The sequence below is a fragment of the Rhamphochromis longiceps genome, linkage group LG3 (genome assembly GCF_057381845.1).
Source record: "Rhamphochromis longiceps isolate RC_006_pf linkage group LG3, R_longiceps_female_GT1.1, whole genome shotgun sequence".
Lineage (NCBI taxonomy): Eukaryota > Metazoa > Chordata > Actinopteri > Cichliformes > Cichlidae > Rhamphochromis > Rhamphochromis longiceps.
Genome location: NC_140559.1, coordinates 25,753,834 through 25,778,513, shown reverse-complemented (window position 1 = coordinate 25,778,513; position 24,680 = coordinate 25,753,834). Strand labels below are relative to the sequence as shown.

Genomic DNA, 24,680 nt, shown 5'->3' with positions numbered 1-24,680 from the left:
GTTAAGACCACACTGGACTTGTAACGTTGTGATTTCTACTTCATTAAGGACAGTCCCTTGAGATAGGCCATCTTGTTTTCAATGGGGTCCATATGGGAGTGAAAGTACAAAATATGCCAGCTAGGATATTAATATGAGCAAATAAGACACGAATCATTATTTGAACAGGGTGTAATGGGTTTAAGTTTTCACTTTAGATTCTAATGTTAGGCTATAACCCCTACAGCTTACTATTCATTTTCCAGATATTTTCTTGAATGTGAAATATTATTTACAATTACAGTCAGCATAAGATTAGAGTGTATAATTATGTTTATTGATTTGAGGGTACATCCTTTGCTCATTATCACCAAAAGCTCATTTCCATCAAACTTGTAGGATCAACCAATCACGGCTTTTGAAATGATGACTCATACCTAGCAACGGGGTCAACCACACCTCCTCACTAAGATAGGATTTTCCATCCATTCCTTGCTCAGAGTTCACTGAAAATGTTCTGGAATCACTTCTAAGCTAAAACTCCTGGCAAGGAATTTTTAGGTTAAGTTAGGAGCTCTCTGAGAGGATTCTCAGAATCTTTAGGGATACGGGCCCTGGTCTTTTGCCACTTTAATAGAAGATCATCACAAGAATGTATTCTTTTCAGTTTTTCAATTAATTGTTTTATATTGTCTTTTTTTTTTGGTTAGTATGCCCTAAATGTGCAGACAGTATTTTGTTTGTCTGTGTGAAGTTATTAAAAAAAAAAGTTTGAGCACTATAATTTAGCAAGAAACTTCACTCCAGCCAAAAAGGTGTTGCTTATCTCTGCTTTACATGGTTTCAAACATTAAAATCTTCATTTTTCTCTGCAGTTTTTATGGTCTTCAGTGAACCATGACTATCAGACCACATTTAAAGCTGGAGAAGCCTTGATTTTCAGTATTTCTGAACATAATATTTCAAATGTAACATCTACATACAAGATGTTTGCTTGGATTTAGTTTGAAACAGAAGCATGGAAGTAACAAAGCATGGCAATACAGAGGACCAAACTAATATTTTAGGCATTTTTCAGATATCATGCTATTTAAATAAAGACATTTTGCCCAGTTAATTCAGCGCTTCCCTGGATGTGAATTACAGCGATTCCTCATTTACCATATTCACCATATTTGGGCTTTATCTTAAAATAGAAATTTGGCCTCTAAATAAGGAAAAGGATAAAATAAGTGATTCAGACTATAAAAACAGCAGTGACACTTTCGTGTTTTCTTCTGAGGTTGTTGCTGGAATGAACGCCTCCTCTGGCTTTAAACAATACACCACCGGCTCCCCCTAGTGACCATTTCTCCACACTACAAGCAACAACCCTCATTATAAAACAACAAAATCTGATGTCTTGATGCATTCTCAATCGTCCAGGAAAAAACTTTTGGAGAATAAAATCTGATCTTTTTGGGGTTCATTGCCATCAAAACTTAAACCCCAGATCTAAGCAGTACCTACTGACCAGTCTATTCTCTTTTCTTTGATCTTGGATCGTCTGTGGTTAATGAAAGGACTTAATGCTTTTGGATATTCACAAAAAAAAAAATGTTCTCATTGTAAGAAATCAAAGCTATTTCACTGCCCTCTGTGCCTTTATATTGTTACATAATACTAAAAGAGAAAGCACGAAAACATTGTAAATTTATTTTTTTTAAATATATATTTAGGTTTCACTTGAACCTAAACACCATTAAACACCACTAAAGTGCTGAAGGAATGACGCTAAAAGTGGGCTTAGTAAGTCTCCTTTTAAAATATGCTGTCTCACTGATGAAATAGAAGTAGACAGAGAAAAGGTGACAGTGCAAACTTTCCTATGTTTACTACTTTTTCAAAAGTGTTGAAAGCAGTGAGACAAAGAGATTAAAGCCCCCCGGCTTCCTCCTGACATCACATCTGATGATCTTAACATCGATCCTTATGTGGTAAAAATGATCAGAGTGCTAAAACAGAAATTTTCCTGTTAGTTGTAAATCATCTTTATTTTTAATCAAAGAAAAGTCAAACTATAAGTTTGGTGAATATGGGAAATAAGAAATGAGTTAGAGTAATGAAAACCACTGTTCTAATGTCTGAATTTGCATAAGTAAAAATAATTTGTATTGGGTAAACGTTTCGTCAGACATCCAGGTGACTTCAGTCTCATCTGGACCTGCAGGTTTAACCAACCTGCAGGTCCAGATGAATAGATTCCACAATATGTCTGTGAAGGTTCTCAGTCATCCAGGTCATCGTAGTCTAAGGAGCTTGGAAAGAAAAGTGTCTGGACTTCTTTAAGTTGCTTGAAGACGTTTCACCTCTCATTCGAGAACCTTCTTCAGTTCCAGGATCAAATAGTGGAAAGTCCTAGATTTAAGGCCTATGGGAGTGTCCCCCCAAGAGGGACAAAGGATCCCTTAATGAGGTGTGAAAACGGGTGTAGGTCACAATCAGCCAAGGTTTCAGGTGAACTCTCGAGATTTGAAATTCTGCAATATTTTCCATTGACCACTCTTAGCTTTTCTTTATGTGGTGGGTCAATCAGTTCCTTCTTCAAACACTTTCTTAGCAAAGTGGACATCAATCATTGCCTCGATGTTACATTATAACCTTTCCAAATAGAACTGGACTCCCTTTCCCAGAATTAACCCCACTGAGGGGCTGCAAAACAAAATATCACTTTTTTTTTTGGTTTTTTACAATAAATGTACCTGCATAAAAGCAGAGTCTCAGGACAGATGATAAGAAAGTGTAAAACAAAAGAAGAATGGCACTTTACTGGAATTTTTTCTTCTGTTGCTTATGTGTAGTTATGATAGTTCTTATATCATCCTTTGTCTATTTACTCGTGCTCTTTCCGCTCTGCTGCTCTAATAATGTGAATTTCCCAACTTTGGGACTAATAAAGGCCATCTTATTTTATCTTACAACTAAAATACATTTTATTAAGGGATTGGTCTTTAAATATTTTGTAAGTATTCAACAGGCATTTACTGGAAATTCACTGGTGTTACTGTAATAAGGATGTGGTTCATTTCTTTGCTGTGAGTGTAGCTGTGAAACCTGCCACACTGGATCTGCTTTACTTTAGGTCAGGTTCATGTAATGTTATTTATTTATACCTTGTCACATGTTAAAACAAATGTAGGTTGTTGTTGCCCAAGGTGCTAATTAGAAGAGGCGTAAAGGAATCTTGTACTTCAACATCAACATAAGTGATTTTCTGCCAATAGTAAACTTGAGACTAAAGAAAGTATCAACATATAACATGCATTAAAAGAGACCTTTTGACCTTCAGTATTTGTCAAATGTAAATGAAACCTGTATGTCTTATATATTATGACATCAACGTGTTGCCTAGCAATAAACTGGAATCACAGGCCAAACAATACTGTAGCATGGGCATGTACTGGTTGCCACCATAGGCAATTTTTAGTTCAGTTCTTGCTTTGTGTGACTATAATGCACACTCAGTTTCATTTTTATGCATTTGTTCACTATAACTATTGTTGGTATGCTGAAAAACTTGTTGAAGATGTGTGCACGAAATATTCTTGGGTAAGTACAAAAGAACCTGCAAAACAAGTCAGGGCCACGCCATCAGCCGATAAATAGTAAAATAATCCACCACCACTACCTGAAAGTCAGTCAAGTGGTGTCAGCTGAGGTTGCCTTGTCCTGTCTGATCTCTTCAAGTAAAGCTGTGGTAAGACGCTCATGTTCTTTCTTTTTTAATGAATGGATGGTGTAGAATCTAAATGTTTTCAAAAATGTTATCTAAAAATAGAACAAAAATGTTTGCTCCAGCGCAGAAAAAAACCCTCCAGCTATATTTTTCTTTGAGTTACTTTCATTTTAAAAATGTTGTCAGCCCTTTTTTTTCATTTAACAGAAAGTATGACTTGTTTTTTGTGTTACTGTGTGCCAAGTTGAACCTTATTCTCTATTATTCCACATCTGTCTGTCAGGAAGGTAAAGTGAGCTAACATTAAATCGAAATGACTAATAACATAAGTGGGGTGGGTTCCACAGTCTAGTGAACAGTCTGTTTCTAAAAGGGCCGGAATTTGATCAGAAACGTGCTAATTGAGTCTGAAGAGGAGGATTTTTTTGTACTATAACATAACTCCTCCTGCATATTTTATACTTGTGTTGTGTTAGTACGAGAGAGTATCTCCAGCTGTCAATTCAATTCAATTTTATTTATATAGCGCCAAATCACAACAAAAGTCACCTCAAGGCGCTTCATAGATACAGAGAATCTGTCCTCCTAACATGATTATTCTCTTTCAGAATAAATCTCAAAAGAGGAAAGCATCAATATGGCGGTAAGTGGCTGTATGTGCTAAATCATGTATTAGTAGCTTCTTATGGTTTTTGTTGAGTGTTTAATATTATTCTTCCTTCAGAAGAGGAATAATAGCAATTATTTTAGCAAAATAGATACTGAGGATTATTACAGCAGTATTCAGCTCCTTCTAACCAAAAGGCTGTGATTAAACAGCATAATACTGCCAGATGGACTTTAGACAGGTGTTGAGGTTTGTGTAGCAGCAACATGTAGTTTATTACATTACTATAAATCAAGTTTTAGGTGGTGTTCAGTCACGTGCCACATAAGTAGGCTTAAGGAGGGGCAGGCATCACTGCAACCAGTGGGGGACGAGGGAAGGGGAGAAAGCAGAGAGAGAGGACAAAAGGCAAACCATGCCTGACCTAAAAAGAGTTTATATAGCAGAATAAGATAAGAAAACTAAATGCTATTTCGTATTCAGTCTTTATAGTAAGTAGTTGTGGCCATGCTAATCCTCTGCAATCCAACAGGGGGTGCTGCAGCGACCCTTACTTACTACAGCCTTGTAGCACACACATACTGTGTTAGTAATTAGTAATTATCAGTCTGCATGTTATATTAATGATGCTGTTGTATATTGTTTATAAGAGCGGTGAAGACACAGCTGCCCCTCCATTTAATGGCAATGCTGACCAGACTGAGGAAGACTCAAGCCAAGACGAAACAGAGGAACAAACTGTAGAAGCTTTACAAGAACAGCTTTGTGAAAAAGATAGAGAGATCCAGGTGTTGAGAGAGATCCTCGCAATGTCACACATAGGTCCAAACCCTGAGCCCTCACAACCAGAACAGAGGGCCCAGAATGACATCGTCATCCTCATTGACTCCAATGGAAGATTTATACGTGAGAAGAAACTTTTCCCCAGGGACAAAGTGGCTAAATTTGATTGTCCAAACACTCAAAAAGCCATTGAGCTTCTGGCAGAGGAGCATCTGGGAACTCCAACCCACATCATCATCCACACTGGCTCCAGTCAGCTGAGGCAAGAGCAGGACAGACTGTCAGAATCTCTGAAAGGAGTCATAGAGAAAGCTTCCAACACTTTCCCCGAGAGCAGAGTGGTCATGTCAGCCCTGCTTCCAATGAAAAACATGCACTGTGACACCATCAACAAGATCAACAGCAGACTAGAAAAAGAGTGTGAGAAGCTGGCCAATGTCCACTTCGCCAAACACCCTACTATAAACATAAATTGTCTTTATGATAAAGTCCATCTGTTGAAAGACAAAGTCCGCATTTTTGCCCGGACACTAAAGGACGTGGCTCTCGACAGATACCCATCCACATACCAAACAACTGTACTAGGAAGAAGCAGCTCAACATATATTCAACAACAATAAAGATGTAATTTTAATTGTAATTGTTCCCAAAACCTAGTTTTAGTTTGCTATAACGACCTTGGTACAGATTTATTCAAACCAACTTTGTCATCACAGGAAATTGTAATAGTGAACTTCTCAGTTTGTGAGTCTGTGTCTTTGAAAAAATAAATTGTATTTTTGTTCCATATTTAAGTTTATCTGCTTAAAATCTTGTTGTTGTTTTTTGTCTTACCAAAGCTGTTTAATATATGCTCAAAAATATTTCAATATTACACATCTACAATCCAAGCATTTGATGTAGTTTGAAATTTAAGCACTGAATGAACAAAAAACACCCTGCTTTTGACTCATTAGAATTTGTTGTTGATTAAAGTATTACAGAGGCACACGTTCATTCAGTGTTTAATGTTAAGTTGACAGCATCATACTTTAATAGAAAATTTACTCAAGCATGCTTTAAGTTTTAAAATGAGGAAGAAAATGTGTTTTGCGGGAAGCAATTGCCTAAGTAAATTCCATTCTTCACGAGAAAATATGTATGTTTTGTATATGTATGTTTTGAACTTCTTTTCAGAATAAAAATGATTGAAAACAATACTTATGAAAAAGGTAGAGGAAGAAAGCATTGGTTTGGTAAAAAAATAAATAAAAAAATAGGACCTTAAAAAATGTACTGTATAAAAATATAAAAATAATAATGAAATCAAAACTATAAAGACAGTGTGTGTCACTTTTCTTTGTTTGTTTCAGACGTTATTGCTGCAATCTGCAACTCATCGGGCTATAATAAACCACCGGCTCTCACAAGTGTCTATTTCATCACATCATAAGCAAAAGGTCCATGCTGATTCTTGACTTAAATAGGAACGCATGGTACACATATAGATTACTATATTATCTATTATTTTACTGATTACTTATTTTCAAAAGTAATTAATTACTTAGTTACTTTTTAAAAACACGATTTACAACCTGAATAGGTGATAAAGCGATAGATCTTTCAGCCCAATTCTACTTTTTCTGCATAATCCATCATACAAAATGTAATCAAATGGAAAAGTCTCTTTTTAAAACTTGTTTTATTAGTTTTAACCTTTTAACTGTATGCATCAAGCAAAAATTAAATTATATGCAACATTCTCTGACTGGAAGAAATTATTTTCTGCACATTCCTGCACATAATTTTTTTTTTGTGTGTTTACACTCAGTCTTTCAAATAGATGCAAGTAAAACACAGCAGAAAATAAATAACATCAAAGACTCAGCGGTCCTGTTGCTCTTTTCACCTGTAAAGCAGGAGTGGGGTAGGCGGAGGTTTACCCTGGTGCAGGTGAGCCGCAGCGGTCAGTTGAAGAATCCACGAGTTTCTCTGTGAGTTTCCCATAGGGCTTTGGAGCGTGATGTCACGGGGGTGGGCGTGGAAGTAACACACAACAGCCATGGTTCGTTCTTGCTGTGTGGTCGGCTGCAATGTTCGATCGCACGACCGGCAAGAGAATAAGCTTAAAAAGGGTTTATCTTTTCATTCTTTCCCAACCTGGAAGCAACATGAGGCAGCTCGTGTATCGATGTTACCAAACGAAGGCGTCTAGCCTGGATAGCAGCTGTGAGACGAGCTGACGTGCAGTTCTCTTCCATCTCCAAATATCTGTTGGTGCTCCAGACATTTTCATTCCGGTAAGTTCTAAATATGTTCATGTCACTCTTTATAGCCTATTAGTTTTATTTTCGATGCGCTCTGAGCTCATAGCAAATTAGAACAAACATCCTACTGAGGGATTTTGCAGAACTACCTTCTATTTATAGAGTTGCTAATTATTTGGCATTATTGCAGCAAACCAGCCTATGAAATGGATGAAACATCATGACTGGGTTCCAGCGCTACACAAGGGACCTGCTTCAAACATACCACCATGCCAATCAGATTATTTCTTCCATGTGAGGGTGAAGAGGTGACCCTCCTGGATAAGATGGTGAAGGTTTGCTGTGTTTGGTGAACAGTGTGATAATAAAATCAGGGAAGAATGAAACCTGCTCCTGTTACATATTCTTAAGTATTTTGCTGTATAAATAGCGGTATTTTTTTTTCAAAAGATACAGTAAATAAAGTCGTGTTAGTAGTGGGTGATATCATGTAAACACTGTCATGATTCTATGTAAACACTGTCATTTGTAAACTATAAATGACATGGATTCTACACTGTTACTGATGTGATGTTCTATAAGGTGGTTTTAATTTAAAAAAAAGAGGCAAAAATTAGTTTGTTTCTTTATTCAACTTTTGAACAGTGGGACTCAGTCAGTATATATTCAGTAAATGCAAATTATTTACACGGCAGTGCACTACAGGCATAAATCTAGTCCCCTAGATAAAACATTATGGCATTATAGCAGTGACAACTCCTCCACAGTAGCAGGTGGGATTTTTCTGTTTTGAGGGCGGCTCCTTTAACCTTTCAATACGGATGGTCTGTTTATGTTTTGATCAAGAGCCTTTTTTTGGGCAGCTGAAGAGGAGAAGTCTATCTTATGTCCAACCTCTGGCTGTATCTTGGTCATATTACCCAGCAAAACCCAGTATGCAGGTTCATCTGTAACAGTCCTTGTGCCACAGATCAACACTGTTGCTTCTACATTAAACAGAAGAGCAGTGACGTGGGTGCAGGTCTCCGCGACTCCGGCCTTACAGCTGCAGTGGGCGGCTTCAACCTTCCCTGTGATGCTCACAGTGACCCATGGCTGCAATGCTGGTTCATTCAGTCTTTGAAAGTGCAGTACCTGAAACACAGACAAAGTTCATTTAAAGACAAGAACTATGAGCCAAGGCAGACATAAATGTCTTTAATCTACTTTATCATAAATGTAACAAAGTGTTTAGAAAGTTAGCACATACATGTAATTTTTCATTTTTTTATGTGTCCATCTATAGAACGCTGCATGTTATAGTGTAAATCTGCCTGTTCTCTGTCAGAAACCTGCCTGCAGAAAATGAACCTAAAGTATGTAATGCAAGATAGAGAAAGCATAAAGCGACAATTATGAATCACTTAGTATGATAAGGAGATTCTGCAGGTCATTAATCAATGTATAAAACTAAAATAAAATGTATTTTTAGTGACACAGGATACAAATACGGAAGCAAGATGTATAATTAGGATTATTTATAATAAATATGAATAAATTAGAGCAATTTCTTTAACCATAAAGAATAACTAAATCCTTCAGGACAATGTCACATCAATGCACTGAACTCACTATGTTATCCACCTAACAGCCTCCACATGTTCTCACTGTAATTTCCCCTCATGAATGAATTTATGCTGCACTAATGTGAATGTTTGCAGGGAAATCAAACGCATTTCACTCGCAGTACTCAAGCTGACTTACCTTTGTTTGAATGATGACTTGTACGCGCTGATTCCACAGACAAGGTACGAGAATATGTCAGGCTACGTCAATAGCGCTAAGTCTACAGGGTTTCTACTCCACGGCCGTATTTCATACGGGTCCACATTTCCAATGTACGCTATTTTCTGCAAGTACCGCCGCTTCGCCTCTGAACGAAATCGGTCTCTATACAGTTCATTCTCTTTTGAGCTGCTTTTAAGCATCTTGTAGTCGTCGTTCCAACACAGTGTGTTTGTTTTGATTCGTAGACCCCGAAAATGGTGCCGCGCTCCCACAATGCATTGCGGCGTGACTCCAAAGCCCTATTACGTGGTAGCGTACTCCCGGTGCTTGCTTGGAAGTTTAGGGTTTTTTTCCGCTGTAAAAAGAAGTTTTCTTCCCACGCACAACGGACACTAATGTTTTTGTCACTTTTTATGGAATCAAACTCGAAGTAAGGTCAGTACTTCCACGCTTTAAACGCTGCACGCTCATACTCTCTCCTGCACTCGATATATGATCCATTGTTGATCTGCAGACAGCTGTTGTCACCAACGTCGCACTCGCTTACGTCAATGTCATGAGACATTCTTGCAAAAAAATCACGGTTTTAGTAACGCAGTAACGCAGCGTTCCTACGGGAAAGTAACAGTAATCTAATTACCGTTTTTGCAATAGTAATCCCTTACTTTACTCGTTACTTGAAAAAAGTAATCAGATTACAGTAACGTGTTACAAGTAACGCGTTACTGCCCATCTCTGGTCATCAGGATAGGGATTTGTGTTGGTGTTTAGGGCTGTAGCCTCAGGTTTATATTGTGAACGGTAATAATGTGAACGTGTTTTTCAGATAATTTTAAATAGTAAAATTAAAGTAATGAGTAGTATAACAAACATCTTTATCCTGTTTGTAATGAAGTAATGTACTGCATTACTTTAAAGAAAAGCGTTCTTTGCAATATGTGCAATAATTACTTTTTTCGAGTAATGATCCCAAAACTGATCACAACAAAGAGGCTCTGACATGTACAAACATTTGAGCATACAGCATGTAATTAATTAGCATGATTTTAATGTCTTTGATTTGCTGCTTAGAGATGGTGGTGACTCTCACATTGGAGACAATGAGATTGATAAGTGAAACAAGAACTGGGATTACTAAATTGTTATCAATTCCCATCCCTAGTGACAATGATGTCCTAGTTGGTGGAGGAGGCCACCTCCTTGGACTGACAGAAACTGGTAACAACCACAACCCTTTTTGCTTTTCTCCAAAACACAGGAATAAATTTGGGGTTTGGGGCTAGGATTGTGATTTTCAGTAATGATGACTTGGATATCAGTGAATTAAGATGCTACAGCTTTACTTTGACTTTATTTATCCCTCTCTTGTATCCCTTATTGTCCAACTCTTTCTTTTTCTTCTCATTCTTTATTATATTCTGCTCTTTTAGTTATCGTTTCCTCTCAAAGCATTGCGCAGACTCCTCCAGAACTCCTCCCTCTTCTCTTCCTCCTGTGGCCACTCTAGGTAGGTGGTGGAGCTCATCAGTTTGCGCAGTTTGTAGAAGCGTTTGGGGACATCATCCTTCGACAATGGCTCTAGTAGGATCAAAATGGCTGCCTCACCAGTGGCTTGACCATCAAAAAGCCAGAAGTGAGAGAAGTCAAGCTCATAGCGGCACCAGTCAGACTGCACAAAATTCTCGGAGAGGATGAAGACAGTTCTCCGACTGCGTTCGATAGCATTCATGATGTTGTCCACAATCCATTGTCCAGGAAGGAAATCCCGCTTGTGAAGGCAGAGAGTCAAGGGCCGGTGGGATGTTGACCTAGTCCCAGAGCTGCTTTCACTGTTGAAGTGAAGAAAAAAGCAGCTTTCAGCCTTTCTACTTTCTAATTTGGTATACAGCGTATAAGCCAGAGACTGCACAATCAAAATAATTAATATACTTTAAGTTTTGCAATCATTTCATGAGTTTAAATCTGTATGATTTAAAAAATGGTTAATGCAAGAATTTTAAAAACTCTATTAAACTTGCTTTGATAACACATTGTTTGGACTCAGATCTTGATCAAAGATCTTCCATGTCAAGTGTTCTACATCACCCCAAAATTTAGGTTATTAAAAAATGGAAGCTTTTTAAAGAGGTTGATACACCCAGTTTGGAAGTGTTTCAGTTTATTTAGGTTAAACTATGTTTGAAACCCAATTTTGTCTTCTTAACCGTCATTAACAGTAGCCAAAAGCTCTAGTTACCTATATCATGCAGCATTTACACAGAGAGCAGTTTCATTGTCGGATGTCAGAACTACCCTTTTAAAAAATGCCAGATAGCTGTATTTGTTCAGAAAAACTACACTGAAACCTTTATTACTGATGAACACAGTAATGACAATATGGACACTTTGGCTGAAATTATGTCAAATAATATCACAAAAACTGATGAACTTACCTTGGCTCCTCTAGCTCAGGTACCAAAAAATTTTCCACCCAGCCAGCATCTCTTTCACTGTAGGAAACAAAGGCATCAAAGGATATCAGGGCTTCTGTGTCTGCCTTATCTCTGCGTTGCTGCCGTTGTCGAGAATTACGCTTGGTCTTGAGCCATGCCCAGATCATCTTGAGGTACCAAAAGGCATGGATGCGCCACAGCACCACAGACAGCAGAGTGGCTACAAACAACGCCAAGCCACAGCTCACTGACACAAACAAAACCTGATGGCACATGACAACTGAGAGTCGGACTTGATCCACTGGCTGTCCATGTAGATAGAAAGGGTAGTCACAGATGTAGCTGTCCACTCCATCTGTCAGTTGTATACCTCCACCTTCTCGGAGTTCCAACTGGACAAAGCTGACAAAGTCACAGGAGCAGACAAACTTATTCTGACCAGCCTGGAGGTTATCGAGTCGCTGGTATGACTGGAGGTCTGTTTTGCCAAACATGTTCAGGGTATTTGACTGTGGAAATAAAATGTGTATCATAATGGAAACACTACGAGGATCAGAAGCATAAACATATGATCTGACTTATTACCTGGATGGTCAGGGTTTGTAGATTGGGGAAGGATAGCCCAGAGGGCAACCTCAGAAACTTGTTGCCAGAGAGATACAGTTCCCTGAGTACAGGCAGAAGTAGAGTGAAATCTTTAAGGTTGTTGTTGCTCAAATCCAGCACCTGTAAAGAATAAAGCATAAGGGAAAAAAAAATAGGTTGCCAGGTCAATCTGCCAGGTCAATACATGGTCTTCATACCTCCAGGGTTTGGGGTAGACAGGGGGTAATGGCTGTGAACTTTGCCCCGGAGATGTTTAGGAATCGCAGGGTGGAAGGCCAAGGACAGCTTGAGGGCATGAAGCTGTAACCGGTCCTACTAATATCCAGGTGTGTCAGTTTAGAGAACTTTGTGACCAGTCGGCTCACGGTGGACAAAGACTGGACAGAAATGGGGAATGAAAGATGGAAAGTACTTGTCGTCATCAATCCTCAGAATTCTTGAATACTTGTAGGTAACGCAGATTTTATTAAAGTTTCATACTTCACCTTCAGAGCATTTCCACTGAAGTTTAAAACTCGAATGTCCTTCAAAGTTTGTGTTGTACCACAAAGCGTCTCCTCCAGAGTCAGGTCCGTCAGAAGGTTGTCGGACAGGTCCAGATACTGCAGGTTCTTCAGCAGATGGGACGTAAGACAAGGCATCACAAACACCTAAAGGAAAGAACCAAAACTCGTCAATATGACTGCAAAGTGGGAAGCTGTAAGGTAAGGGGAGACACTAGTGGAACTAGTGTCTCCCCTAGTATTTTCCTTCAGTTTGCATTATAACTCCAACATCCGTCCACAAGACAAACATGTTAGGTAAACCGTTGATTCTTATTTGGCCACAGGTCTGATTGTGAAAACGAATAGTTATCTGTCTCTCTTTGTTAGTCTTGCAACAGACTGGATACCTGTCCGAGGTGTACCCTGCTACCCTATAAGGTGGGATAGTCTCCGGGCCCCTGCATGACCCTGGATTAGCCAAATTAAAGAAAAATGGTGGACAGCTGTAAATATTGCATGCACAGGAAACAGGGGCCTTTTTGGCAATCATTTCCATTTCCATGTACAATGCAGAAAACAGTATGAACAAAGTATATTGTAGCAACTATCAGGTAAAAAAGTTTCATGTAGAAACTTGAAAGAACATCCAACTACCCTGCAGGGCATTATAAACATGTTTGCAAGTATCCTTAGTTTGATTTTATGTCTCCTGAAGAGGTTAACTCTGTAAGGAAAACTTAAAATGAAAGGGATGTGTTGATACAATCTATAATATCAGTAAATAGTTCAACAAATCTCTGGCTTTGCTTTCATCTGCACTAGGGTCAGAGAAAATAAAAACAAGAGTTTTTAGATGAAATGGCCATCTTCATCTATGGTATGTATAAACAGTATATACAAGTAAAACTTATAAGCTAAAACCTTTCTCTTCAATACATGCTGATCTGAAAATTATCCACATCTTCACACAAACTCCACAAAAGCCAAACTCACAGATGACCTAAAGATAAGTAAAAAAATAAACAGACCATCTAGGTGTCTGTTTATGTTCCGGTAGAAAAGATTTGTTTTAATTTCATCTTACTAATTTTTTTTTGTCAGCTTAAAAAAATCCATCTTCAACTGAAAACAGTGAACTCAAGGCTTTCAAAATCATAGTTGATCACTGTATGGATATCCTGAAAAAATGTCTCTAGAGAGTAAACTAATCAATATTTTCCATAGATTTGTTCTCCATAGATTTGTTCTCCATCATCCATCCAAGATGGCGCCGCGGATGGCAGCCTCGGTACTGCGCTCTCTCGCACTTTTCTTGTTTCTGTTCATTTTCTGCGCTTTTGGTCACTCAGACTACATCACTTTCTCCAGAGAACAACTGCTAAACATCAGGCAGTCATCTCACTATAGTTCTTATCCATTTTTCACAAACCCGGAAAGTTTTTTGGAGATTTTAGTTGGAGGCGCAGCAGATCTCTGTGGCTCCTGGAGAAGACGTAGACGGGGGAGTCGCGCTGGTGAAGCAAACAAAGACCTGGCCAACGAGTTAAACACTTTCTATTGCAGGTTTGAGACGGACAGACTCCCACGCCCCACCCTCCCCTCCCCAGGGACATTGCTTCAGACATTGACCCCCAACACACCTTCCACCTCTCCCCCCTTCACCCTGCCCCTCCCCAATCAAGACTGAACGACCACCCCCACCCTCCCCAATCCAGACTCAACGACCACCACCACCCTCCCCAATCCAGACTCAACGACCTCCACCCCCCTTTCCTCCTCCCTGAAACTCAAAATACACACTCAGGATGTGAGCCGACTATTCCAGAAACAGAAGCCTAGGAAAGCCCCCGGACCAGACGGCGTCTCACCCTCCTGCCTCAAAACCTGTGCTGAACAGCTGGCTCCCATCTTTACTCACATCTTCAACAGATCCCTGGAGCTGTGTGAAGTTCCCTCCTGCTTCAAACACTCCACCATCATCCCTGTTCCCAAGAAAACCACCATCACATGACTTGAATGACTACAGACCTGTCGCCTTGACGTCTGTGGTCATGAAATCCTTCGAACGACTGGTGTTAGCCCATCTGAAAGACATTACTGGCCACCAGCTGGACCCTCTGCAGTTTGCCTACCGGGCAAACAGGTCGGTGGATGATGCAGTGAACATGGGGCTGCATTACATCCTGCAACACCTTGACAGGATCCTGGAACTTATGCCAGGATCCTGTTTGTGACTTTAGTTCGGCTTTTAACACCATTGTGCCTGAACTTCTTTCCTCCAAACTCTCCCAGCTCAGCGTGTCACCAGCTACCTGTCAGTGGATCACCAGCTTCCTGACAGACAGAAAGCAACAAGTTTGGCTGGGGGAGATCACCTCTGAAACCCGGTCCCTCAGTATTGGTGCCCCTCAAGGATGTGTCCTCTCACCACTACTGTTCTCCCTCTACACTAACGACTGCACCTCCAAGAACTCGGCTGTCAAACTCCTAAAGTTTGCAGATGACACCACTGTCATTGGCCTCATTCAAGATGGTGATGAGTCTGCATACTGGCTGGTACTCTGGTGCAGTCAGCACAATCTGGAGCTGAACACTCTTAAGACTGTAGAGATGACAGTGGACTTCAGGAGACATCCCTCAACTCTACTCCCCCTCACCATATCAGACAGCCCTGTGTCAACTGTGAAGACCTTCAAGTTCCTGGGTACAACCATCTCCCAGGACCTGAAGTGGGAGACCAACATCAACTCCATCCTCAAAAAGACCCAGCAGAGGATGTACTTCCTGAGACAACTGGGGAAGTACAGTCTTCCACAGGAGCTGCTGATCCAGTTCTACACTGCGGTCATTGAGTCTGTCCTGTGCTCCTCCATCACAGTCTGGTATGGAGCAGCCACTAAACAGGACAGGAGCAGACTGCAGCGGACTGTACGGACAGCAGAAAGGATCATCGGCGCCCCCCTGCCCTCCATCCAGGATCTGTACCTCTCAAGAACCAGGAAACGGGCAGGGAAAATCATCACAGACCCCTCACACCCTGCACACAGACTTTTTGATCTGCTGCCCTCTGGCAGACAGTACAGAAGCCTGCAGACCAGGACCACCCGACATAGGAACAGTTTCTTTCCCCTCGCCATCTCCCTTCTTAACAGTTGACCTGTCACACTGCTCCCACTGCCACTGCCAGACTGCAGCTGCACCTTATGTACATTCTGTAGTATTCATTTCACCTCATTTCATTTCTGTATTCTATGTATATAAGTTAGATTCGTTATTTATAGTTGGTTTACACAGCTTTGTGTATGTATGTGTAATGTGTATATATAGACACGTGTGTGTGTGTGTGTGTGTGTGTGTGTGTGTGTGTGTGTGTGTGTGTGTATGTGTGTGTGTGTGTGTGTGTGTGTGTGATTTACATTGCTGTGCTTGAGAGCCACCATCTACCGGAACCAAATTCCCTGTATGTGTCTGCACATATACTTGGCCAATAAACACGATTCTGATTTTGAAAATGTTACACAAGCAGCATACATTACAGAGCTGGTCACTTTAGAGACTGGCATTTTAATAGCATTTTTTTAAAATAAACATTTCAAAATATTTACAGCACAATCAGCTGTTCTGCATCAAATTTGATGCCACACAAATTATTTGTGCCACTCCAAAAATAATTTCTGTCTACTATGAAATAAAGGAGAACAACAGCCTGATACCTGCAGTCCTGACAACAGGAGATGTATCACTGCTGTAACACCTGTAATATTCAGCAGTCGCCTCATTGTTCTGACACACACAAAACTATTGACTACACTACACACTAACTACACAAGATTTGCGCTAAACGTCACAAATCTCTCACATCTCAAAACACCGCCATCACTCCTAAAACTTCCCCCGTTTCTTAACAACTTGCCATATCATTTTTTGATTGGTCGACATCTCCAGTGGTTGTACACGTTGTCATTAACGTGGCTTCACTCCACATCAGCCACGCCGCTTTGCTAGCTAAAACACCGGTGTGGGCACATTAGGACGCTGTCATAGCCTGTCAACAACGTTGATTAGCTCCGTATATACGAATGTGAATCACATCATTGGCTGGACTATGGGATAAGGTGTCATCGTTCTAATCCCATACGGGAGCAGCCAGTCACTCACTGACTAACACTGCAAAACGGAATTGTTGAAGTTTTAATTTTAATTTCAATTCAGGTTAGATTTTTTCTTTGTGTGCAACGCAGACTTTCAGTGCGCAGAGACCGTGCCAGCAGAGGGAACATTGTCAATCGTAAGTTTCCCTCCTCTTTAAATTTTCTCTGAAGAGTAGCAACATGTGGGTCTCAAAAAACTCTCAAATGACCTGAAGACAAAGACTGTTCACCATCATGGGAAGGATACAGAAGGGGAAGGATACAGAAAGCTGTCTCAGAGATTTAAGCTGTCTGTTTCCACAGTTAGGAACATACTGAGAAAATTATTTTTACCTTGGCGTTTATGACAGACACCCTTCTTGGATACTCCAGCAGAAAACCCAATTGTAGAAGTGAGGTAAATTTGTAGACATCCAGAATTACAAGGTTACGGATGTAGAACTCATCTATGCTTCTGTGATCAGTTTGGCTAGCTTTCCCCCACCTAACCCCAACCAAAAAAAGACAAGTTTGTTGTTTTCAATTTCCTGTATAATACACAAACGTTTCTTTTGAACCAAAGTTGCTAACTGGGACATATGCCAAAAAGATAATGTGCTTCTTTCCTACCAGCCTTCGCCCATCAGTGTGACATCTTCTATGGTAAGTTTGGTCAGTGGAACTCCATCTAATACCACCAGGAAGTCAACAATAGCCTCGTCAGACACAGAAACATTATGTAGGGTCAAATACCTGAAGAGTTACAACACAGAGGAAGAATAGGTTTGTTTGTTTTCCAGTTTGTTAGAATATTAGTTTTACCCAAGTAGAAGTGATGTCCATACCTGATCCTCCTTTTGGCTGCCTCACTAAAGGGCTGAACAGACTGAACTCCATTCAAATTGATGTCTTTCAGAATGATGGGTGTCTCAGGATATGACACATCATCAATCATAGACCCAGCCAAGGTCACATTTGTTAGAAAAGGACCATGGAGACTCAAGGTGACATGACCTAGCGGCCAAATGTGTGCTAATGTACCAGCGTCATAGCTGCAGAAGAAAGATACAGAAGCTAAAAGTTGAGGATATGTGAAAAGGAAGACAGTATACACAATAATAAAAGCATCAGATATTGATTTGTATATTTAGTAAAAGCACATAGAGAAGTGTTGGTTTGTTAGCCCAAATAAGTATAAAGAATCTATAAAAATAGACCATAACCAACACATTTTAAAGAACTTTTTTAAAAAAGTAACTTTTATATATAACTGAAATTATATATAAAAGAGTTATGCCATAAATATGAGTCTTTAAAGATGTCTCTTAGTTATTCTTCATTATTTTGACACACATTTCTGAAGTTGAGATGGAAACGGTTACATTTTGCAATAGCAAAGAAAATTCATAAAGCGTGTTGATTCATTAACCTACTAAGTAACTTACGTTTAGCCATCTATAGCCACCTATAAAAATGTATTCATAGCCTCACTACAGTTAACCATAAACAAAAGACTCAAGGCAGTTAGAATAAAGGACACTAATTTGAAGCTACCACCACTAATAAAGACAGTAACTTAACACCACTACCAAAACCCGTGCAAACCTGGTCAGGTTGTTTGCATGAACAGTTAACTCCTCCAGCTGGGTGACTCCAGACAGATCTCCTCTCCGGAGCTCCTTCAGAGAAGGACCTCCAAGGGCCAGCTTCCTTAGTCTGACTAGGGCCCCAAATACTGGAGGAGAACCGAGGTAACTAGATGAGAGCACAGGAAAAGAAAATAACCATAATGTAATAATAATAATAATAATAATAATAATAATAATAATAATAACTTACGTTTTGTTTTGTTTTTTGTCTTGTCACAATTTTGGTACCTTTAGCTTATTACCTGTATGGGTTGTTGAGTAGGTTGAGCTGCTGCAGAGCTTCCAGCTTGCTGAACCATTTGTGGTTTAGCATAGTCAGCTGGTTGTAAGAGAGATCCAGCTGTTCCAGGCTCCACAGAGAGTCAAAAGCTGATGGATGGATCTCAGCTAAGCCATTGCCTGGAGGATAGTAACATCTATCTTAAAACAAATTGTAAACACATTTTATTGATGAAAATCAAACACTGAATTGAAATCCCAGAGCTCTGCCAAGTCTTTTTTGTAGCAACTGGAAAACAAACAAGTAAAAAGTAACTGTAGCAGATAAAGGATTTGTAATGACTTGTTACAAAACATCATAATGTCATTGGGAGCCCTTGTTCATGGCACACTTTGTTGTAAAGTAAATATTTAAATAGATAACAAGACTTTGGATCAAGTTTTTCACAATCATAGTTCACATTTTATGCATGACTGCCTCCCCCCAGAGTCTTCAAGTGAGAGTGTGATGATGCCATGCACTTAACCTGAAATCACCTTTTCAATGTTTTAAAGTAAATTTCAGGACAAGGTTTCATGGCCATCGTGTCCCTTGACGTGCATAATTTACACATCCAAATGTATATACTTTGGTAGACTTTCACCCAGTCGGACTATCACTACAACATGACTTCTGGCTTCAAATTACATCCCTTATGACTAAAACATGCAACCACAAATCCAAATGACTCCCATTATTTAAAAAGAAAAAAAAAGATTTTTGTCAAATTTTAACTTGCAACAACACCTGCACAATACAGAGTGAGTAGACAAAACCAGTATTTTGTCCATTGGGATATGCTGATGATCCTACTAGTTACAGAAAAAGCAGATAAAAAGGCTGAAATAGTCTCACTTTTCAAAATAAAATGTTGTCAAAAGAATATTTTTTATAGTTAGCTGTTGGTATTCTTCTCACTTTTTTCCATCAGCACAGCTTGCCCCTCCACCAACACCCACTCAATCAATACTTTATGTGTTACCGTGGAGATCAAGAACCTTCAGTTGCATGTGGCCCGTCAGGTCATCATTCATCACAGCTGTTATTTTATTAAAGGAAAGATCAAGACTCAAGGCACTGCCTGTTACAGTGGGAACACTGGTGAATCCACTGTGGGAGCAGTTACAGAAGAGCTGCTGGTTGCAGTGATCGCAGGATGGCTTCTTGTTGTCTGTGTTCAACCTCTGGCCCCAGCTCTCAGAGAGGAAGAGGAGGACGAGGATGAAGGAGAGAGCAGAGGAGCAGCTGGTTGGACGTCTCATGCTGCATGAAATCAGTGAAGAACATGAAGTAGTGTTTGAGATGATTTATAAATCAGGGAGAAAGTGAGTCATACTTCTCAGACTGCAGAGGACCCACACACAGAAGTGAAAGAACAACAGGGAAGAAGCACAATTTCAAAGAGGAAGCCTAAAAAGTTTCATTCACAACACAATTCTGCAAAAGTGAAAGGTGTTATCAGAAAACAGAGATGTCTTCAGCTTCTCACACACCCTACACCTAATGGTTCCATCTGTTAAAGCATAAGCACATGAAGTTTTCAGTCATGTCGCAAATAACAGCCTCCATTCTTATGGCTCCAGGGTATTGATCTTCTTTGAACAAAGCCAGTGCATTGAAATCAGAGCAGGAAGCAACAAATATCATCTCAAAGCATTGACTTGTCAGCATTTTATATTTATACATTTATAGAGCAGTTCATCCCATGGGAAAAATAAATGAAAGAACCTTTGCACCTTTCACTCCAGAAATAGCAAATGCTTGTCTAATATTTGTGCATTTTTCATACATTAATCACAACTCGATTCATACATTTTTACATATTATGTAAAATGTAATGTAAAATGAAAATTGTATAAAATATAACACAGATATTTGTAATTGTTTTTTAAAGTTATTTTTCCATACGGAATTTTCCAAATGTTAAAATAGAAATATGTAGTATGGAAACTGATGTAAAGGTGGGTCCAAAAAGCCAAATACACCACTGCAAATTTTAAACCAGGCTGCATATCCCATTAGGATCAATTTTTTGTTCTGCAAATTAACGCGGACACACACAAACAGGGATCAACACCTTCGCCAAGCTTAAAAGCTAGCTTAAACATAAAGGTGAGGTCCTAAAGAAAGGCCTGTAAGGTATATGATTTGTGTCAAGATGTTGCATTCACGGATGAGCACAGATATGAAGCTGTGGACAGGAAACCGGGGCTGAATGTGATCTGAACAGATGTACATAAATATGGCAAAAATCTGTTTCACATCCTGCAGTGAAGGTCATGTTTCATCGCAGCAAAACAAATACCATATCCGGGGATTTTTGCAGGAATTCGAGGTTTCTTTGAATTTTGTCCCGGGGCTGGAATTATTTACTATTTATGTTAATAGCTTGTGACATAATTTTAATGCATTTGTACATTTCTATGCAGATGATACAATTATTTATTGTGCTCAAAACATCAAGATGGTTTTTAAAGAATTACAGCTGGCTTTTGATTTTATACAGTCACAGCTGTGTCAGCTCAGACTGATTTTAATTGCTGAAAAAAACCAAGATCATGTTGTTCTCAAATAGAAACAGCATACCTGCAGTACTTACCTCTCTTGTATTTGCTCAAGACAATTTGTGTTGAAACTGTGGCTTCATACAAATACTTACAGTATTGTGATTGATAATAGTTTTTCCTTAAAGCTACATATTGACCCCTGATAAACAAATTGAGGCTTAAGTTGAAGTTCTTTTTATGAAATCTTTCACTGCAAGTCAAAGGCTTGTTGCTGCCAACTTTTTACCCCTTCTGGATTATGGTGATATAATTTACATATATCTACTTATTCTCTCCATCTGTTGGATTGTGTTTATAATGGGGCATTAAAATCTATAACCAGATGTAAACCTTTAACACACCACTGTTGACTTGTCCCCACTGTCCTTATTCAGGATGGTTCATTTATATCTTCATATATTAATCTGTTTCTGGTTTACTCCCCTCTTATTTGTCAGATTACATGTTACAGAAACAGTTTAGTCATGACTCAGGACTTTATTAGATTCACCTGTTCATACAGAGCTCAGACAAAAAGCATTCTCCTCATCTGCCCCGTCTTCATGGAGTTCATCACAGAAGGACTTGCAGCGCTCTCAATTGATTTCACTTGCAGACTTTAAAAATGACCTTGTGATATCATCACAGGGAACTTTTTCCTGTTTTTGACACTGTGAAAAGGTCATGCCAAATACTAATTTTTAAGGTTTTTTTTTAAAACTTCTTTGCCTAATATACTGTATTTCCAGTTGTATTTGAACATTTCAACAAGAGCACTCAGGTAGTCCATAACTCCCCCTGAAGGGGAAACATAGAACAGCTTTATGCTAATGTCAGCATTGCTAATATGGAAATCTACTCTAGTTTATTCATCTTTGTTTTTCATTGTAAAGTCATATAATTTTGTCTTTAAAGATAATGTTTTAAAGAACTTAAAAAAGAGCTCTTTAAAACAGATTAAAACAGCTTAAAGTTGGAAAATAATTTTTTTCTAATTCAAGTGACCCTAAGCTGTAAAAACTTGGGATTTTAGGATATATTTATAAATAACTTTAACTGAGAATCTTTATGGCATCATTGTGATGTCATAGGGGATCGTATTGAGAAAATAAAAAGGTGTGTTATACAGATCTCCCCATGCCCCTACACATGATGTATTTCTCTATTTTTTTCAAGTTTAACTCTGACTTTGGGCGCTATAAATGAAGGTTATGGTCAAATGCTTAGTCAACCCAGGGACTCGTGTCCCCTAGGACTAAACATGTGCTTGTGAACTTTGAAGACGATCCATAAAATGTTGTGGGTATTATAACGTTTAAACTTATTTTCACATTTGGTGTGATCTTTATCCAATTTTCACCAAAGTTCAGTTAGCTTGAGCTGTTGTTGGTATCTACCACACTAAATTTGTGAGCGATATCTTGAAAACTGTGGATGCTAGACTGCTAAAAAACAGACAGACAAACACACAAACAGAAGTGATTATATACAGTATTTCTTCCCTGAACCTGTTTCTTCTTCTTTTTTTCTTCTTGTTTTTTTAAAATGAGGTGACTCAGAAACCATTGTATAGGATTGAATATTGACAATAAAGTCCTAATTAATTTCTAATTTTTTATTATTCTTATTCTTTTTCAATCCCGGTGATAGAAATGCACTTTCGGAACCTCAACTTTCACATTAAATGCAGCTACTCTGCAGTATGTCACCATAAAACTATTTTTAATATTTATCTTTTGGTGGAAAGTGGTGGATGACACATTAAGCAATCCTTAGTTTGGTGAGCAAACAGCTTTTACTGAGCCTTTTACAGCACTCAGCCCAAGTTCTTCCCCTTTTTTCTCTATCTGTGACAGAGCCAATCAGTGTATCATCACTGCTGCTGCAAAATTAAAAATAAAAACTGAAACAATCTTGTAAAAATCAGCAAAACTTTACAGCATAAAGTTTTTTTCATGGTTTGTTTTAGGATTCTGTCAGAAGTTTGTCAAAGTCTTACCTTATATTTTTGCCGAGCTGACTGCTGAAACTCGTTAAAGACAACAGGATGAGTTGAAGTGTTTTATGACTTCATAAAGAGGAAGTATAAATCTCAGGGGTGACAGCTGGAACCAAGTGTGAAAAGAGGTAGTGAGCGTGACGTGAACTTTGGGAGGAAACCTTGTGAGTGCAAAAGTTTAAAAATATATTCCAAATGTACTATTTAACTATTTTCAGACTTTCTAAACTAAAATTGGAAAATTATATTAGGCTAAGTTATATCCAGAGAAAAATAAACTGTGTTACACTTTGTTAAATTTAATCACATATACTATTTGTTATCAGGAAAAAAAAAACTGACTGGAGAAGAACCAGTATTATAAAATTATTATCATGCACATGGTTTCAGTTCCAGAACATGCTTCAACTGCTGTGTGCACAGTACCATGACCACAATGATTTCCTGTTTCCTTTTGGCACACATAAACAACTACCATGCCAAGTTTGTAGGCGAGCATATATATTTATATATACATTAAAATTGCACTTGTCTATGTTTTAATATGATGTTACTGGATAAAGGTAATTGTAATCATATAAATAATAAATAAAATTTTATATTTATAGTGTACAGTGTCCTGTCTTCCTCCCCTCAACCCGAACCGCTCGCTGCTAAAATGGCCAGCATAAATATTTTTTGATTTCACACAGTGCTGATGATAGTTAAACTGACTAAAACTGAAAAGGCGGCTCTGTTTTTCTCTTATGGCTCGGGATGCATTTATTACTTCTTGGCTGAACTACTGTAAAAGACTTCAGTTAATCCAATTTGCTGCAGCAAGAATACTAACAGGGACTAATATGTATTTAGTCCCTGTTAGTCTCCTATATTGGCTTTTCTTCTCTGGCTCCCTGCTAAATCCAGAGATGAATGTATACTCCTTCTCCTCTTGAATAAACAGGTACTATAAGGTCATCCTTAATGACCTTTTAGTACCATATCACCCTATTAGAGCACTTCCCTCTCAGACTGCAGGCGTTTACTTGTTGTTCCTAGTGTATTTAATAGTAGAATGGGAGGCAGAGCCTTCAGTTTTCATGCCTGCTTTCAACCAGCTCCCAGTTTGAGACAGACACCCTCTCTACTTTTAAGATTGGGTTCAAAACTTTCTTTTTTGTTGGCATGATTTCCACAACATTTTTTGGTGAAATCCTCCATGTTTTTTTGCAAAATTACAGGAAACAACCTGTTGTTTTTTTTTAAACCAGAGTGATGTAAATGGTTGCTTAACACATTTAAATGAAAAAATCACAAGACAATAAAAAAGGCACAAACATGGTAAATAATTCCAGTACAGTAACTCCAATTACTGGAGGTGACAATGGTGACGTGTCAATCACAATGCCATGAAACAACTGTGTGGCAGGGAGGATTAGGACCAGGACTCATGAGTCAAGAAATGAACTCAAAGCAGCTTTCATACTGGAGTCTTTCA

At 38.8% G+C, this 24,680-nt stretch overlaps 2 protein-coding genes across 2 annotated transcripts; one reads left to right on the top strand and one right to left on the bottom strand.

The window, feature by feature from the left end:
* The first annotated feature begins 3,442 nt into the window (after positions 1-3,442).
* Positions 3,443-5,793, top strand: LOC146673659 (uncharacterized). Its single transcript, XM_085402303.1, has 2 exons — positions 3,443-4,337; positions 4,952-5,793. Exons 1-2 carry the CDS (start codon positions 4,332-4,334, stop codon positions 5,702-5,704), a joined length of 759 nt encoding a protein of 252 aa, XP_085258429.1. The 5' UTR covers positions 3,443-4,331; the 3' UTR covers positions 5,705-5,793.
* Positions 5,794-10,136: 4,343 nt separating this feature from the next.
* On the bottom strand, positions 10,137-23,261 carry LOC146673658 (toll-like receptor 2). Its single transcript, XM_085391026.1, has 12 exons — positions 23,204-23,261; positions 19,641-19,921; positions 18,642-18,798; positions 18,356-18,505; positions 17,596-17,802; positions 17,381-17,503; positions 17,105-17,255; positions 12,621-12,785; positions 12,333-12,512; positions 12,115-12,255; positions 11,530-12,038; positions 10,137-10,926 (listed from the first exon to the last, which is right to left on the bottom strand). The coding sequence occupies exons 2-12, from the start codon at positions 19,918-19,920 to the stop codon at positions 10,524-10,526; spliced, it is 2,466 nt and encodes an 821-aa protein (XP_085247152.1). The 5' UTR covers position 19,921; positions 23,204-23,261; the 3' UTR covers positions 10,137-10,523.
* Between the last annotated feature and the right edge of the window lie 1,419 nt (positions 23,262-24,680).

Bases quoted from the DNA above. Each gene is read 5' to 3' on its own strand.
- LOC146673658 (XM_085391026.1), bottom strand. From the start codon at position 19,920: ATGAGACGTCCAACCAGCTGCTCCTCTGCTCTCTCCTTCATCCTCGTC. The intron at 18,506-18,641 runs GTAATAAGCTAA...GCTCTCATCTAG, and splicing joins CTACTCAACAACCCATACAG to TTACCTCGGTTCTCCTCCAG. The intron at 17,504-17,595 runs GTATGGACATCA...GTAACTCTTCAG, and splicing joins GCAGCCAAAAGGAGGATCAG to GTATTTGACCCTACATAATG.